Source organism: Harpia harpyja, chromosome 11, assembly GCF_026419915.1.
Source record: "Harpia harpyja isolate bHarHar1 chromosome 11, bHarHar1 primary haplotype, whole genome shotgun sequence".
NCBI lineage: Eukaryota > Metazoa > Chordata > Aves > Accipitriformes > Accipitridae > Harpia > Harpia harpyja.
In genome coordinates, this window is record NC_068950.1 from 5,364,146 (window position 1) to 5,382,186 (window position 18,041).

At 52.1% G+C, this 18,041-nt stretch overlaps 1 protein-coding gene across 1 annotated transcript in view; it reads left to right on the forward strand.

Moving 5' to 3' along the window:
- Nucleotides 1–226: 226 nt before the first annotated feature.
- The window catches only part of TCF3 (transcription factor 3), an 81,881-nt gene continuing 64,066 nt past the window's right edge, over nt 227–18,041 (forward strand). Inside the window, 3 exon segments of the mRNA XM_052802484.1 lie at nt 227–379; nt 2,922–3,023; nt 10,278–10,350. Coding sequence (XP_052658444.1) covers nt 2,949–3,023; nt 10,278–10,350 — 148 coding nt within the window. The 5' untranslated portion in view covers nt 227–379; nt 2,922–2,948.

Below are 18,041 nucleotides of genomic sequence, written 5' to 3' on the forward strand. Positions count from 1 at the left end.
GCAGCGGGAGGCGGAGCGGCCGCGGCGGCGGCAGCAGCAGCAGCAGCAGCAGCAGCGTTAGGGGTCTCCGGGCCGTGAAGGTGGGGGGGGGGGTGGTGGGGGGGGTGGGGGGTTGTGTGTAGGGGGGGGCGGGGGCGCGGGGCGGGCCGGGGCGCACGCGCCGCCCGGTGCGGGGCGATCGCGCCGCTTCGCTACATTGTATCCGCCGGCGGCGCGAGAACAATAGGCGCCGCCGCCGCCCGCCCGCCCGCCCGCCGGCCCCTGGGCGCCGCGGCCGCCGCCCGCCTCGCCCGCCGCTCTCCGCACCCGCGGGACCTTCATGCGCTTCCCCCCCTCTCCCCCGCGCACGCACGGGGGGTGCGCGCCTGCCCCGGAACAGGTAAAAAAAAAAATTATTTTAATAAACCGAAATGTAATAAAATATCAGACGCGCTCACCCGGTTGCTGTAGGTCCCGGTGTAGCGCTCCGTGAGTGGAGCTGCTGCGGGACTCGGGGCGCCGGACCCCCCCCCCCCCCCCCCCCTCCCGTTCCCTTCCCCTCCGCCGGGGGCTGCCCCGGGCCGGCAGCGGCGGGACGGGACGGGGCTCGGCTCTATTGTCCCCGGTGCTGCCGGCAAAGTTTGCCGGGGCCGAGGGATGGGGGGGGGGGGGGGGTGGTCCCCGGTCCTGCTGCGAACTTCAGCCGGGCACGACCTCCCCCCCGCCTTCCTCCTTCGCTGCCCCCCCCCCCGCGGGGGTTCCCTGTCCCCCTTCCCGGGTAGGGGGCCCACGGCTCCGGCTCGGGGCCCTGCAAAAGTTGGGGGACCCGAAGTGTGTGTGGGGGAGTCGATTCGGCCTCCCACCCCCGTGGCGCGGGGGTTGGGGGGGGGCAGCCCGCTTCCACCCGCGGCAGGGAGGGGACCCGTGGGGGCCCGCTCCGGCCTCCTCCCTCCGCTCCGGGCGGGGGCGGCCGGCAGTGACCCCCACCCCTCCCCACAGCACGGGGGACACGGGTGTGTGTGGGGGGGCAGTGACCCACTTCACCCCCCTCCCTGCAGTGTGTGTTGGGGCGGGGGGGGGGGGTGTCCCGCTTCCCCCCCCCCTTCTCCTCCTCCTTCTCCTCCTCCCAGCGGGAGCCCGGGCCTGGCGGGGGCTGAGCGAGGCCCGGCCCGCGCCTGTCCCGGAGCAGCCGGGCTGCACAGGCCGCGCCGGGGCTTGAGGGAGCCGGAGCCTTTTGTCCGAGGGGAGAAAGGTGCCGGCACCGCCGGAGGAAACCCGAGCGGGACGGGGAAAAGGCGGGGGGGGGCGGCGGCGGCGGCGGTGGTGGGAGAGAGGCGGACATCTGCTGCGCGTTAGCCCGGCATCGGCGGGGCCCCCGCGCCCCCCGTCCGGCCCTTGTTCCTGCCGGGTCAAGTTTTTACTCGGCCTTTGTGCTGCCGGGGCGGATAAAGGCCTTCCCGGGCCGGGGCAGGGCGCTGGCTTCCCGGGGGCTGCAGTTAAAAATAGGAAGGGGGGGGGGGGGGAAGAATAAAAATAATAGCCCGGAATGAATTTGGGGTGGTGAGTGCGTATTGTTCGAGTTGTCCGTGATCTTGGCGAAGGCTGCAGGTCGCCTTGGGGGATGTGGGGTTTTGGGGGGGCTGCTGAAGGGATGCATCTCCCCCCCCCCACCACCTTTCCCCAGCAGCGACCGGGGTCGTGGGGGTTTCTCCGGGGTCTAACGGGGACGAGCTCGTCTCCCTGAGCCCACCGGGGCGGGCAAGGCAGCGGGGCAGTAGGTTAGTAAAGTTGCTTTAAAAATACTGACCAGATGCATCGATGACACTTATAGAAAAGGCTTTTTAAAGGCAAGAAAAAGGAAAAAAAAAAATAAAAATCCCCTGGCTGTTTTTTTATAGTGGCGAAGGGTTTTTACGTGCTGGGCTGATTTCAGCGTTTTTTGTAAAACTTCATTGAAATGTGGTGGCTGAGCCGGCACAGCCTACAAACGCCTTGGATTGCATGGAGTTTTCTTCTTTTTTTTTTTTTTAACCTTACGATTAATGAGTTAAATTTATTGGCCAGCTGCCCCTTGTAACCATGAATGAGTTCCTAAAAAAAAAAAAAAAAAGCCCCCAAAAAAGGAATCTTTTATCTCATCCCAGGCCTCTCTGCCTCCCTCCCAAAGAAATATTTTTCTATCATAGTGAGCTAGCCAAAAAGATCAATCTCCCTTTAAACAAATAATCTGTAAAATTAGGAAGAATAATATTTACCTATCTTGCAAGGTTGCCTGGAGGGCTTTATTTTTGCAAAACCCTCCGAAAACAAAAATTCTTTTTCCAGTCCCTTTTGGGAGCGGAGAGGTTCAGTTCTCACTGGGTATGGCCTGGCTGGGCATCCCCAAATTCAGCCCCTGAAAAAGCAGCTGCAGGTGCTCGGCAACCCGAAGGAAAGGGGCGTAAGATCAGACCTTTTTTTTTCTTTTTTTTTTTTTTTTTTCTTTTTTTAAACAAAACTAGGCAAGGACAAGAGAGCCTCCTGCGGGGAGCAAGTGTGGGGGAAGGAGAGGGGGCGAGCCAAGCCAGACAAGCGCCTGAGTGATAACTTGCCTGAACCCTTTGATAAATGAGTTGACTCTTTTTTTTTTTTCTTTTTTTTTTTTTCCCCCTTCATTCGCCACACGCCAGGAACAGAATTGGCCTGAACTAGTGGAATTGGCAGCAAAAAACTAACATACAAGTGTGTCTGGTCAATAGAGCGCTTGTTCCTGCCTCTGGGTGCTATGTGAGGACTCCGACTGTGCTCTCAGCGGAGGACTTGGATGCTGGAGACACGCAAAGGATTTTTCTTTTCTCACCCCTTTCTCTCTCGGTCTGTCTTTTTAAAATATTCATCAATGGGGTGGGTAGTTTGCTCTAGTCATTAAAATATCTCTTTCCCCTCCCCCTCGCTTTCTCTAGGACTGCCACTGTTGAGTCTGTGGGAGTATGAATCAGCAGCAGCAGAGAATGGCTGCAGTTGGGACAGACAAAGAGCTCAGTGACCTGCTGGACTTCAGTATGGTAAGCGAGCGCGGCCGGGGGGCTTTAAAGGCCCCAGGGCTTTGCTTGTGTGCAGTGTTTTGGAGCTGCAGAAGGGAGGAAATGTGAGCCTGTAAATTGGACATGATGGGTTTCAGATGTGCCGTGTTTGTGTGCATGCACATGTGCTGCAACTTGTTTATTTTCAAGTTAAAGCAAAGCCTCTGCCCCTCCTCTCCCCTCTTCCCCTCAAACGTATATTGTTTCCTTGCAGGGAGCACAGAGAGGTGGGTTGGGGTTTTTTTGGATGGGAAATTCTGGGGAAACGTAACGGAGTTGTGTGTTCTCTGTTTAAATGCTCACCGCGAAATGGGCTGGGTGACTGTTTCTGAAGCCATGCAAAGATGTAACTTCAGTAGCTGAATAATCAGGCTTTTTTCCTCTCCCCAGATCCAGACTATTAAACTTTTGCTCCCACAGGTCATTTTGTCACAGTTTGAAATGTGTCCAAGCTCTCCAGTGCATTATTTTTGCAGGAGTTGGATGCTTGTGTTCCCCATGCTCTGCTCTTCTGTATCCTGGAAACCTGCATTTAGGAGCTGTTTATTTTCAAAGAAACAGGACCTAAGAGTTCCCCCAGAAGGGTGTGCACAGCTCGGAGGAAGGAGAAGTCCCTTCTAGTCGTAGCAGAGTGAGGGTTAGTCCCCGGCACATCCGTCTGTGCTGCCGTCCAGGGTCGGCAATCTGCCACACAGTGTACGCTGTGCGCTTGCCGCACCGGTGCTGGCTGTCATTGGCAGGTGACTTGTGGAGGGGAGAGCCTGTGTTCAAAAGAAAATAACTTTCTGTTGGGTTCCTCTGTTGTGTGCTGCACCCTCATGGCATTTGGAGCGTGCATCTTGCTTTTTAGATAAGCAAACGTGCTGCAAAGATAGAAAAAACAGCCCCATGAGGAGGAATAACCATGAGTGTTGCCGCTGTGGCTCTGGGCTGTCCTGGGTCACCCAGCCCACGGCCCCGCTGATTTTCCTGCCCCTTGAAGAACGAGGGAGTAAAGGGGGGGAAAAGCGGCGGCAGAACTAGGGGTACCCGCTGTCCTGGTACCTCTTAACGCCTGTGAGAAGTGCTGAGGCTGGGCTGCTTTTCTGCACTCGAGCACCGAGGGTTTAGCAATGGGAAATAAACCTTTTTGTACAGCTGGGACTTGTACCTGTCCCGGCAGGGCTCCGTGCTTGAGGGGGGTGTCGGTGGTGGGGTCTCTCGGTCCCCCGAAGAGCAGTCCTGCTGCAGGAGGGGCTCAGTTCTCCCAGTTTCATGCTTGTGTTGGGAGGCTGGTTCCGTTAAATTACCAGCGATGTATTTTTACAGTAGTATGTTTTCCAGTTGGTAGGGGGACTGCAGCGATGGTATGCGTTTAAAAACAGGAATATGCTCAGGGCTTGCTGGGGAGCGGTGCGTGGTTATTTGTCCCTCTCTCATCTCAGAGGTCCTGCGGGTTGGCAGGAGCCCTGGAGCTTTCCATCTCCTGCACTGGAGAGTGCCAGGTTTTGAACTGCTCCCTGGCCAGGGCTGCAGTGGCTCCTGCTTTGCTGTTTCTCCCCCTTAGAAAAAAATCAAATCCCACTCACCATTTAGAGCTTTAAAAAAACCCTAAGACCTTATTTTCAAATTTAACGAACCATCCTCATTTGCATGCTCAGAGCTGTATTCCCTGGAGGGGTCCTGACCTGTTCCCTCTGTACACGAATGTTTCTGTCTTTGGAGATTAACCTACACCTAACGGCTGAATTTGGGTTCAATTCCAACGCTCTTACGCTGGCGTAAACCTGGGAACGACCAGAACTTGTTCTGTGTTCGTGTAGGGCTCATGCGTTCAGCAGCGGAACCGGGGGTGGCTGCTTGCAGGATCAGGGCCTGCAAATGTCATTTGCCAGCAAATGATTCGAAGACGTTCCCTCCAGGATAAGTTGGCTGATGGGCTCCGACGCAGTCTGGATTTGAGCCAGATCTGTTTCACAAACCCTCATCTCTGCACACGCACACCCTTCTCCTGAGTTTGCATAAAGGGAATATTAACATCTCTCCTGAAGGATGAGTAGCTAAAATGGAAAGCTTCCTAGCTAGTAGATGGTCTTCACCCTGGCATCGCAAGCTTGTTGTGCACAGTGTGGGTCTGTCGAAGACGCCTCTCCGTGGGTTGCTCTCCCTGTGTTGTTGGGATGCAGGCTTTTTGACCACAAAGCTTGGTCTTTCAGGTATATTTGTATTTTTCTTTGAATAAGCAGGAGTAGAGCATTGGTTTGCTAATCCTCTCCAGGAGAGTAGATGGGAGGGAAGACTAGAGAGAGAGATTCAGAGCAGCTGGAAGCATTTGCTTCACATCAGTGTTTCGGTTCCTTTTTCCTAGGGAAAATATCTTCAGCCCCAGTAGTCTGTGGTCCAGCTCTGCACCGTGTTTTGCTGCGTAGTGAGTGGATTTTCAGGTCCGGCCCTAATGGCATTGCATAGTCAGACGTGAGTTCGTGGGGTCAGTAAATGGCAGGGTTGTGTGAGATGCTATAAATTGGGCTTACAGTTCTGAAAAGAAAGACTCGTGCCTTCTTGAATAAATAAGTACATTGGGTAGTTATTGAGCTGCAAAGCGCTTGCCCAAAGCTTTGTGCCAATGTAATTTGCCAATAAGGGTGAAAATCAAAGGAATCTGTAACATGTATATAAGTGAGCCAGAGCCAAACACCCAGCTATGTAGTCTGATCGCTGCTTTGGGGTGTGCATGGCAGCGTGCTTACCTCTACCTCTGAACAAATTGTCTTTTATAATTGCCCCAAAGTACAGGTAATTTGTAAGCTTTCTTTCACCACCGCTGCCTGGCAGTAGTCCAGGACGGGCTTGCAAATCTGGAGGAGAGCTTTCGAGAAAGCATCCTGCCTATAGATTCGAGTTGCCGGCTTAACCTATTTATTAGGCTTGGGTTTTGGTGCGTTATCCTTTGGCCCGTGGTTGCCAGGCTTTGCAGCTTGGCCTGACGGGCACAGGCTGCATACGGCAGGAGCCGCCCTCGGTCTGCGCCGTCGGGAGATGCTCGGCCACGAGGACTCGCCGTGGTTATCCCGGGCGGCATCTCAGCTGTGTCACGCTGCCGGTGTTGGTGTGTTGTGGGAAGGTGCGGGCAGGTATCCCGGCTCGGCTGGGGTGCTTGGAGGGCAGGGACACCCCATGGCACGGGGAAAGCCGGGATGGAACAGCCCGGGCAGGCATGCAGACGAGGTTGGGGGCCTGTCCGTACCGCAGAGCGTGCCTGCCAAGCTAGATAGAGGCAGGCGGCTGCGTGCCAGCCTAGGTCTCTGGCAGAAGTGAAATGCTGTTAACAGCCATGATTATTAGCAGAGTATTAACCATATGCTGCGGGGATGCTAGTTGTCAGGGTGGGTTTCTAGCTCGATGAGACGTTGCAGGGTGGGCAGGGGCTTGAGCAGTCACATAGGACCTGCCGTCTGATTTCTCCGCGAGCAACTGCTCTCGTGGCGTGCCAGCCCTCGTGGCTCCAGCCGTCGAACTGGGGGTGAAAGCCAAACTGTTACCGGCAAGCAGGGCTCACGCAAGCTCCTTCTGCCCTCGCCGCTGCTGCTTCTGACGTGCTGGAGGATGCTGAAGCCGTGCCCTGCGCCCTGCTCCGGCCAAGGCGCAGCGCCTGTGTTTCCATGATAAAACTCTCGCTTTTGTTTAGAGTGAAGCAGTTGTAAAGTTTGACTTTACGCCACAGTGGACGTTTGGGGCTGTAGTCAGGAAGGTCTGTCTTAAATGAACACGTATAAAATATCCTGCTGGCAATGTTTATTGAGTCAAATTCCCTTTTCTCCCCGAATTAACAGCTGGATACTTTCCACGCTGCAAAATAGATTTCAGGTTTTGAGTTCAGGCCTGAGGTTGGTTCAGCCTGGAGTTCATAAGGTGGAAGAGCGGAGGAAGTGAAAACAGCTATTTAATTTGAAAACACTGATGCACTGGTAGAAGTACACAATAAATGAAATGCTGCTTGATATTGGTACTTGTGTCTGGCAAATTCCCTTTCTTGCTTACGAAGTTTGCTGTTGCAAGTGTGGGGTCTCTTAGCTATAACCTGCCTGGTGGCAGGTGCGGGTGTTTGGATCTTCCCATGCGCTGGATTTGCATCTTTTAACCTGGGAGAACTGGAGGGAGGATAAATTCTTTGGGAGGGGTGGAAATTGAGCTGCGAGGGTACGCAGAAGTTGGTGTCAGCTGTCAGGGAGGCTGGAATCGGGCATGAGAAACCAAATACAGCGACTTAAGATGGGGGATTTTACATAACCGTTTAAATCTACATTATTCAAATCCAACAAAGGCCAAGTAATGACCCAATTACAGTTCCTCAGACACTCATGCCTGGGTCCCTTCTCGATGCCTGGGTCCCTCTGGTACGTGCCAGCTCCGGTTCGTCTCCTCCCTCCCCCTCGTTTATTTTTAAAGCAGCATTTAAAAGCAGAAAGGAAATTCGCAGTGGGTGGGTGAACTTTGCCTGTGAGTGACATACGCCAGCGAAGGCAGCCGGCACTTCACGTATGACTTGCGCCAGGCTCCTCGAGGCAGCGTACCGGGTCGGCTTCAGCCCACACCACAGTGGAAAAACAAGCTGGCAGCAAGAAAAAAAAAACAAAACCCAAACCCCAAATGCTTCCTGGAGTTGGCAAGTGATAAGTGTGTTTGGAGCCTGTATTGAGGTGAGGGGTAACCCGGGGTTCCCCCTTCTCCGGCATCGCCCTGCTTTAGCATCTCCGCTCGCCTTGGTGTGCAAAGGGGTCTGCGAGTCCTTCATCCCTTGGGGAGGGCGAGCAGGAAGGTGTTGCATCAGTCTCGGATCTCTCTCTCGAAGCAGGCAGAGGCGGGCGAAGGGGAGAGGTGGGGAGGGCATCCCCTGGCGGGGCCGGGTGCGGGGGTGTGCTGGGGATTGCCAAGCGTGGCAGTGAGGGGGGGGGACCACCTCTTTTGCAGAAATAGAAAGCGCTCGTTGCACAATGGAACAAAGCTGTTCATTTTCTCCGCTTGTATTTGCTGCTCAAACCTTGGGTTTTTCAGCATCAGCAAGTATTAGGCAGAAATGCTTGTGAAAAAGAGCCAGCAGTGCTTTTTTTGGGGGGGGGGGGGGGTTGGTTGGTTGGTTGGTTTGTTGCTCTTTGCTGCTGGGTACCATTATGTTCGTGTTTCCCATCCCCCCCTGCTCACACATGCAGAACTGCCTCTTGCCACTTGGAAAGGGGGTTTCTAACCACTTCACTTAATCTTCTTCCCTACCTTAAGAGGAGGGAGTGAGCACAGGCCGGGTGGGATCAGCCATATAAATTGCATTTTTAGTAATTTTGGAGATCTTTGCAGAAAACAACACTGCCCTGCAAAGCCGGGGGGGGGGGGGGGCAGGAAAAACCTGTAGCCTTGCAGAGGAAGGTAGGCTGCAAGTCTTTGGTGTCGTCAGGGTTTGTTTTTATTTTCTAGCCCGACTTCCTGAGGAAACAAGGCGTATTCGATGGCCGGGCTGCCGGCCCACCCCAAGTGACTCTGGAGCCCATTCGGGGTGGGCAGCAGCATCCTGGGGGGGGTGCAGCAGGAGCCCCCCCAGCAATGCACCTCCAGCAGCTCTCACTGCAAGGCTGCATGTAGGAGGGTGAAGGGAGAGTGGGCTTACGGCCGGGGGCAAAGCCGTAGGAAGGCAGGTGTCTGCAGGCTGGCTGCTGGCGGGAGTGGTTGTCCACACGCGGGCTGCGTATTTAAACACTGTTTACACCTTTATTTAAATACATATATATAACATATACATGATGTGTGTGTGTGCATACATATATATGATCCCAAATTTGTGTTCTTTTTTTGAATGGCAGTTGGTTTCTTAACTGCTCTCTTTGCATCTCTACCACATTTAACTGTTCTTTTTTTTTTTTTTTTTTTTCTTCTCCCCAGCATTTGTGAAAACAAAGCTGGGCAGACGGTTTTGTACAAAGGAATGTTTCTGACCACAGCCAGACATCAGCTATGTCAGGGCATGAAATGCTGCATTTCTGGAGGCTCTTGTGCCATTACATTGTTTAATCTTCAAAGCATTAAACTTTTGAGTTACTCAGACATTGCAAGGCTAAAAATAATAAAAATTCAAATGACTTGGTGGTGAAAGTATCTTGAGTAGTAAAAGGATATTAAAATGTTAATTCACTAAGCGTTTTCCCACCAGTTGTTTTATTGGCTGGAGCTCCATTTGTGTGGAGAAGAATTAGTTTTCTTTTCTGCTGCACGCAGGTGCATATAAATTTTTAAATAACAGCTTCTGAAACCCTCCCAACTTATATTAAAAATATTTATACAGGTTAGCTGAGGAGGTATGCAGTATTTTTGAGGAAGCTCCCTGGCAGGAGAAGATTAGTTGTGACACTGAAGCTGCAGCAGCATAGCAAACGAGTAGCCAGAAGGACTGATACTGTAAAATACGTTAATCTTCCTAATTGTAAGTTAAATACCTTTGCCCTTGGCGCAGCTTCTCCCACCGGACCCCAGGGCCTTGTTAGGTCACGGTGCCGCTGGAGCCCCCGAATCACCAGGGGTGGGAGCTGCTCCTCGAGGCTGGAGGGTTCTTCCCTCTGAGAGCTGGCGTGAGGCTTCCTGCGTCGAGGTCGAGCATCGCCGGAGCGTGTGGCTTAGTCATCTCTGCCCGTGCCAGCTGGAGCCCGCGGGCAGCCTGCGTCCTCCCCAGGCACTGCACATTGCTGGAGACAGGCCTGGGAGCGTGGGAGATGCTGGATGAGACCTGGACCACTGTGGGTGCTGGGGTGTTGAGGGATAAAATGAGGTTTGCTGGGTGCTGTTGTTTTCCTGCTAGCTTTTTATGAATGGAGTCGGCCTTTCTCCATGGCCCCATGGGCACCCTCTAGCCTAGGCCTTGGTGAATAAGTTAGGGAAGAAACAGTTGGTTTTGACCACAGCAGTGATGCTTCTTGGATGGTTTTCAGTTGCACCTAAGGAACCAGACACGCTGTGTACACAGGAGAAGTTTATGCACGTAGGAATGTGTGTGTATATTAGCACACAGCTGCGCTGCTCTCCTGTCCCTCGTGCAGCTGATCTATGTAGCAGGGACACAAGGAGAGGAAAGTTTTTTACATCAATAAAGTGCTTCTCTTCCCCCTCTGCTCCCCCCCGCCTGCCCAATCTGACCCCCTTTGCAGCAGCACAGTAAAACTAACATACTGAAATCTCTTTTCTCTTCCCTCCTCTCTCATCTTCTTGTTTTTCTAGATGTTTCCCCTGCCAGTGGCTAATGGAAAAAACAGACCCACGACCCTAGCGAGCACTCAGTTTGGAGGATCAGGTACTGTCATCTTAAATTTTTTTTTTTTCTTAACACCGTAATGTTTCTTGCAATAAATTTGTGTTTGCTTCCAGAGACCCAAAAGGAGGGGTTTCTGTAGTTTTGTGTTGTATATTTTTCTGGTGGTGGTCTGCTGCTGTTTCTCCGGATGATTTTCTTGTTGCTCCACGTGTCTCCGGGTAGGCAAAGCTGCTCTTGCCGATCTGTGTCCAATTAAGAAGTCACTACCTGAGCTGAAGGTTGTTGTCCCGCCACTCCTATTGAAGCAGCCCGAGAGCAGACAGTCAATGCTCTTCGCTTAAGCTGCTTAGACAAACGCACGTCTGCAAACGTACACCTTGGAAGACTTTTGCTGTACGTCACTGAGAAGACACGGTGGTGGTGGTTAATTCCTGGGGCTCAGCTGCCCAAAGGGAGACTCTGGTGCAGCGTGGGCGTCTGCTCCATTCAGCCTCTCCAGCAGCTCCCTGCTGTTGGGTGGGATCTCAGCATTCCCAAAGGGACCTTTGCAAAGCCCTCCTGGCCTGATGCCTCCAGGCAGCACGGCCGCCCCGGGGAGGTGGGCAGCAAGGGTGGCTGGAGCCGTTTCACCAGCCTCCGAGCTGGACCCCGCTGCGGTTCTGGGGTGCTGTCAAGCAGAGCCTCGCCTGTCCTGCCTTGCCGCGGTGCCCCTGAAGCCAGCAGCTGGCCCCGCTCCCCAGAAGTGCTGAGCGGCTGCATCTCTGCCGGCCGGGATGCCAAGGAGAGGCCAGGGGTGCCAACATCAAAGGGCTTTGGGAGCAGGGCGTCTGCGGGGAGGAGCGGGCTGGCGATCTGTCTGCGATAGGAGACTCTCTGAAGGGTGCGTAGCTTTAGATGTCTGATTGGGAAACATGGCGCTGGTTAATTTGAGGCTGAAGAGGAGAATTTCTCGTCCGGGCGGACGGCGCGGTGCTGTGCCAGGCTTTTGATGCCTGGGGAAGCCGCTCTGTGCAGGGCTCGCTGAGGCCCCTGGCATGCAGGAAGTTCGGTTAATTTGCCCTTCTTGCTGAAACACGCTGATGCTTTGTGGATGGTTAAAATTTGACCTTCTGTAGCCTGGGCCGACTCGAGCTGTCCAGGAAAACTCCTGGCCACGTGGAATGGCTGTACCCCGACACCAGGAGGCATCCTGGAGAACGCGGTGGGATTTCTGGATAGCAGCTTTGATGCCACAGCATGCTGTGGGGCAGCTCTTGGGGAAACCTGCAGAAGTGGGACGGGAGGGGTGTACTCTGCCCTGCCCTGCTTGGCCAGGGAAATTTGATGCTTTCAGATCGGGCTGTTTAGCTGCATGTCAAGATGGTTTTGAGCAAACATTTTTACAGGGAGGGAAGCTGTTGAGTGGGTGCTGGAGGAAATTTGAGGGGAGAAAACTCTCGGGTTAACCCAGATGGAAGCTGAACTCTCCAGTGAGTGTTCGTGTGTGTGACTTCTGCTGTTAAAATAATCCACAAAAGACGCGCTACACGCTAGTGAGAGAATAGTAATGGAGCAGCTCGCATTAATTCGTTTCCTGCTCGGAGGCTGGCTTGGCTGCCGGGTTTATAGTGCTGGCCAGCGAGGAGAGGCTGCGAGCAGGGCTCTGCGGTACAGCCGGCGCAGCGACTGGACCCCCCTCTGCTTGGCTGTGCAGCAGCCGAAACGACACAAAATCTTTTATTCCCCCCCCCACCTTCTTTTCTTTCGGGTGAGTGAAAGGTAATGGTGACACCACCCTTCCTCTGGGCTGCTGCTTTTTGTGTCTGGCTGTGAGCAGTTCATAAAAACAGAGGACTGGTGTTATACAACTGCACCGAAGGCAGTTGCACAATCGCTGCTGTCCCTGCCTCAGGGCTCTGTGGCAGCTCTTTTGTCCTGCCCTGGGCATCCTGGGTTTGAAATGCAGCTTGGGGCTTGGTTTAGGGGAAGCCTTTTGCTCCAGCAGCAGAGTCATCCCTTGACCAGTCATCCTTGGCCTCACCTTTGGAGAGCAGGGGACATGTTTCATTTGCGTGTCGGCTTTGTGACTTTGGTGTGGTCCTGAATGTTTGACGATGGATTTTTGCTGGTGGGGTGAATAACTGCAGCAAGACATTAATGAGATGTGCCATGCAGAGGGGTGCACTGCGTCTGTTGGAAGAATCCAAGGTGTCTCAACTAGGTCCTAGATAGTGGCGAGTGGTTGTTTTCGTAGTTTGTCGATGTTGGTTTAGCTTAATTCACTAATTGACAGCAAGGTACAATCAGATACTAGTTCATCCCCAAAGGCATAGCCAGCCATCCGGCTCAAAATTTGATTTGAAGTCGAATCATCACCAAACCTGATGTGGTCAGAAGGTGAAGAGCAGATGGTCCTTGGATTTAGGGACCTGGACTTGCTGAGGGAGCAGAGCGCCTTGCAGCCATGCCGTAATCTGGACCTGGAGATTAGCTCCCTAAATCTTCTTGCCTTGCAGGAAGGCCTAGGCTTCATCTTTAATGTGCCTCGTGTTTTTCAAACACTCCCGTTTAATCAGTATCCCGTACCCTTGATAAAGATAGCGCAGCATTTCCCCTCCGCTGCTGTCCCTCTGCCTGGAAAGGAGAAGCAAACGCTGATTTGCTTAAGTCTTAGCTTGCCAGTGTGCACCATAGTGCCAGTATCTCATTATTTGGGGTTATTGTAGTAACCGCAAGATAATAAACTGATGCTGTCTTATGTGCCAGAAAAATTGGTGTTTCATGCTTCTGCCCACCCTTGGACATGTGAATTTATGGCTTCCCACTTTTCATCTCTCTCCTCCTTGGGGAAATCCTGGGGCAGTATGTAGCTTTTATTTTTTTCCCCTTGGAGGAGCTATTAACTCAAGGCTCTTTCCTCCCCAGAGGAAGTTAGGAATGAGGGGAGCAAGGCAGTGACTGATGACTCCCAGCCAAAATGCCCCACTTGCTTCCAAAGTCCAGCTGGTAAATGAGGTAGTACATTCATTTGAAACAGTGCTACTAGAAAATCACAGGGATAACATTGCCCCAAATTCAAATCCTTTTCAAATCCCAATTAATAATTGCCCCGGCCAAGCTGCTGGCGCTCGTGCAGGTGGCCCCTTCTTGAGGGCAAACCCATTTCCCTCTCTCAGGCCAGGAAAATTCAAAGTGTTATTGCAAGCCCTCCAACTTTGAGATCCCTTTGCTTTTATATTTGTCTCCTGGTTTTATTTTAAGCTCTGCCACTGTTTCCCTCATTTCTGTCCTTAAATGCACCAGGGAGGAACTGGTTTAGCTACCCTGCCGCATGGACAATTCAGCACCTCCGCTTTGCATTTTCTTGGCAAGGCGAAACCCAACAATTGCCACTAGGATGGAGCTTACGTCATGCAGACTGTGTCTGCAGCATTTATAGCACATATAGGTCACCGCGGGGAAGTTGGTCTTCCTGGGGCTTTGAGCTGCAACTAGTGTTTTCCAGCGTAAGCCGTGTCATTTGCTGCTGGTATTTTATTTTAGCCGGGACGCTCAGTGTATGCCTATTGTCCTGGCCCTAGAAGGCTGTGGTTTCATCGTCCTCTCGCCAAACTGTTTGTTTATTCTTTGCAGTAGCAAAACATTTAAAACCGTGTCCTCTGTCCCCCCCCCCATGTCGTAGTTCATAAATGACTAATCTGATCAGAAAAGAGCTCCCTCCCAGTGCGCTTAATTAAACTGTGCCTCTAGCAGGAAACCACTCGTGCTAAATTTCACATGGAAATAACCATTTTTAATTGACATTAAGACAGGAGTGGCGGGAGGCAAAGAAGTTTCATTGTCTCTTCCCAGCCCAGGCCGTGGTGTTGCCGCCGCAGCATGGGGCCACACCGGGGCTGTTGCCTCGTGGCTACTGGGTTTTCGGCAGGGTCAGTGCGTGCCAGCTGCGCCTTTGCTTCAGCAAATGAGTTGGGGCTCTGCGGAGCAGGGAAATAAAACCGAGGCAAATGGTTGTGCGAGGTAACGCATCTCCCGGAGCAGCTCATGAGCAGCGCTTTGCATCCGCGGTTAATACAGAGAGCGTGCAGCCATCTCCCCTTCACGTCGGAAATGGTGCGCGATGCCAGGTTTGTGTCCTATTGAAACAGGAGCCCAGGCGGTCTCCTGCTGACAGATGATTCTGCTCACAACAAATAAAAGCTCTGCTAAAAAAACAGCTTTTTTTTTTTTTTTTTCCATGTCCCTTTTGAGTAAGTGAATTCACCATTAAATGTCTTTTCCTTCTTGCTTTGTGCTGAAGGGAGCTCCCTTGCTTGGGATCTCTTAGGTGGGTTTGGAAGGGAGAGTCCCCTCCTGGTCTGTGCTGTGATTTCCACCCCCAAAATTTGTTCGGTGCTTTTTTGCTAGTGAGATGGTGAGATGAGGCTCATTGTTGAGGGAATTGCTTTGATCGGGGCAAGTTCATAAAATACATTTGAAGCTGGCTAACCGGGGAGTTTTTCAAAGAGTTACAAGCTGGTGCATGCAACAAATTTTAAGTTATAGTCTACTGAACAAAGTAAATGCATTCTCCCTGGAGGTAGGTGAGTCTGTATCCCCTTTGAAAGCCTGCTTTAAACAACGTTCAAACTTGGATACCTGTGGCAACAGCACTGAAAGTAATAAATTCTATGAAAGATGAGGTTGTCTCTTTAATTGGTGCTATGGGTGAGCTGTTTGAAGATTTAATTATTTTGTGTGTGCACGCAGCCCTGTATTAGGAAGCTCCGAGGTGGGGAGGGGAGGGTCTGGTGCACCGGCTGGGAGCGCGGTGCCTGCCCCGGCAGCTCTGCGAGCGCAGGAGCGGTGCTGGGCTCCGCTTCGCTTGCGGAGCAGCCGGCTGGGTAGTGTGCAGTAAAAGCACCTAAGTTAGAGAGTTGCTAAGTTAGAGAGCTAAGCACGGCGTTTCTGTTGCCGTGCTGTCAGCAATTGAGTTTCAGGCTGCAGAAACGCATTTGCAACTATTTACCATAGTGAGGAAAGCAGGAGCTTTTATTAGTAAGGATGTATCACGTTTTCCTACTAACTGCCTCTAGTTCCCACATGTTTTGCTTATGCTGAAGTGGGAGTGATGGGCTTTGCTTGCTATTTTGATAGATGATGAAAGGCAGACATGAGGTGCGCAATATGTGACTTGATATTTAAAACTGGCACTTTCCATTAAAGTACGTACTTCAGGCTGCTTGTTTATGTTGCGGTTGTGTGCGTGCCCATACAGCAGGCTTGCAAAACTGTCACTAAACACAAAGCCACCACAACAAAAAAGTCAAAGCAGGAAAATTTACTTGCCTGCCTATTGGCTTGACTGTTTCTTTCAAAGTAAAAATTACTTTTTAGCCATTATCAAAGGGGAGAAAAAAGCCTTGCCATGGACAAGTCAAGCTTGCAAAGCTGTGAAGTCTTGTTAGCCTGGAAAGAGGCAATCCCTGCAGCCCTCCGCTGCTCTCCGCACCCCTGGAGCATTTCCATTCCCACTGCCGGCAGAGCCTGCTCCCGGGGCGTAGGAGGATGCTGCCGGTGTGCTGAGGGTATTGCAGGGAAACACCCAGGGTACTGCAGTCCCAACCTTTCCAGTAACAAAGCCTGGAGGACTTTCAGTGAAGTTCGTCTCCCACGTGCTAGTCAGGTGCGTTAAACAGCTTTCTGCTTTGTTTTTGACTCTGCCTTTGGGAAGCTCCAGTTCTCCTTCCTCTCCCCTTTCTGCTCCCTGTTTTTCCTGTGGGGTGGGTCCCGTTAACCAGGATACAGAAAGCAGGATTTGGAAGAAAAGGCTTGGAGGGCCCGAGAGCTGGGGGCAGGGAGCGAGGGTCGGCAGGAAATAGCAAGCGTGGGGGAACAAATGGCAGGGGAAGATCTTCACGCCTGTCTCCCTTAATCCAGCGTCACACCCCAGTTGCATCTCTGATCCTCGTGTCCTGGGGTGTGGGTTCCTGCTCCCAGGGCTTCCCCACCTGGGCAGCTGTTTCTTCTGCGTCTTTCTTTGCAGTGAGGTTGAAACAGGAAGGCCTTCCCCTCTCTTTCTCTCCTCCCTCCCGCCCCTTCAAAATTTTTTTTTTGTTCCTCAAATTTTCAGGCAAGGCTGAGAGCGAGGGTGTCCTGCCAAAGGCACAGCCGGTTTCTAACAGACACGCAAGGAGCGAGCCTGGGAAGAGCAGGAAAAGGGTGACCATGTTGTTGGGGCAATGGGGATGCTCTGACAGCAGCTCAGTGCTTCTTCAGCAGTTGGGGAGAGGCAAATATAACCCAGTGCCTGTATTGGTGTGTGTTTACCTTCAGGGGGTGAAATGGTGCACACTTTCAGGGGAGGGTATTTTTTGTTATTTTTTTTCTTCTCCCACCCCGGGGAAGAGTCCTCCTAGCTAGATTTGAAATTTTGAACTAGGAAAGAACACAGAGAATGTCGGGGGTGCCAGAGAGCCAAAGCTGTACTGAGATAAGTGACAGCTTTTGTTTAGAAACTGCAAATTTGACACAGACCTTGTTTAAGCACACAGTTTTAACTTTGCCAGAAGAGCTAAAGCAGTACAGCTATCTCCTGCCGGGAGAGCTTTTTTCTTCCCTAGATGAGGCAATTCAGTACTAGTGTAACTGTGCCTGCTCGAGGGGTTATGACGAGATGAGTGTATCTTATGTAAAAATCACATGCCTTGCCTGGATTAAGGCTGATGTGAAGCTGGGCTGCAAGTGAACCTTCTGTGTTTCAAAAGAACATGTACAAGCTCAAGCACCTGCTTTTCTTTTAAGAAGAGGAGCTGGTTGCATATTAATTGCATGCCTAATGTCATTGCCTTGTTCATACTGCTGTCTTCTTAATCGCAAGGGCCAGGGTCTCATTACAAATGATCTTCTGGAGGGCAGCATGCTTGGGGTTTGGCGCTGGGATGCAGCAGCTCTGCCTCAGCCCACCTCAAATCCTGCTCACACAGGACTGCCTGAGCGGCACGTGTTGGTGCGGGGCTGAGCCTTTGGCTCAGCATCCCAGCTCGAGGCCTTGCATGCTTCTTGTGCCCTTTCCAAAGGGGAGAGATGGCTTTGGAAGGGGCCCAGCAGGTCTGGCAAGCGTTTCTGCTGGACCTCGCTGCTGCTAATTTCAAATTCTGCATGCTCTGTAGGGTGCCCTACTCCAGCACGTGTCCCAAGTGTGACCAGTTACTCTGCCTATTGCATCTCCATTGTTAATGTTTATGTGCAGTGAAACTCAAATTGGAATTTTTTTTTTTTTTTTTTTTTTTTTTTTTTTAGTTTGAGACAGCAAGTGGGTGTCTTTAAGGGGCTGGATTTAATGCATAGTGCTATTTTGTTACTCTGGATGGCCTCGTCTCTAATCTGGCACTACATTCTCCAGTGTTAACATGGCTGAAGGATGCTATAAATGCATCTTCTTTGCTCACTAGTGCCCAAAATCACTGGTAAAGGTGATACTTCGATGCTTTTCTAACAGAAGAGCAGACTCTAAACCCAACTGGGTAATGTTGTTATTCACAAGTGACATTTTTACAAGTAGGAAGGTGATGGTGATCTACCACTTTAGCTGGAAGAAGGAAATGTTAACACAAGCCTCCCTGTGGTCACCAGAGTGAAGTCGTGAGTATCTCTGTTTCTTGAACGCTTTAAGCCACGGACCCAAGAGCATGGAGTCCATGACCATCGGCTAGGGGCAGGTGAAGCCCTCCGGAACCACCACGTCCCCTCATAGACGAGGCTGATGAGAG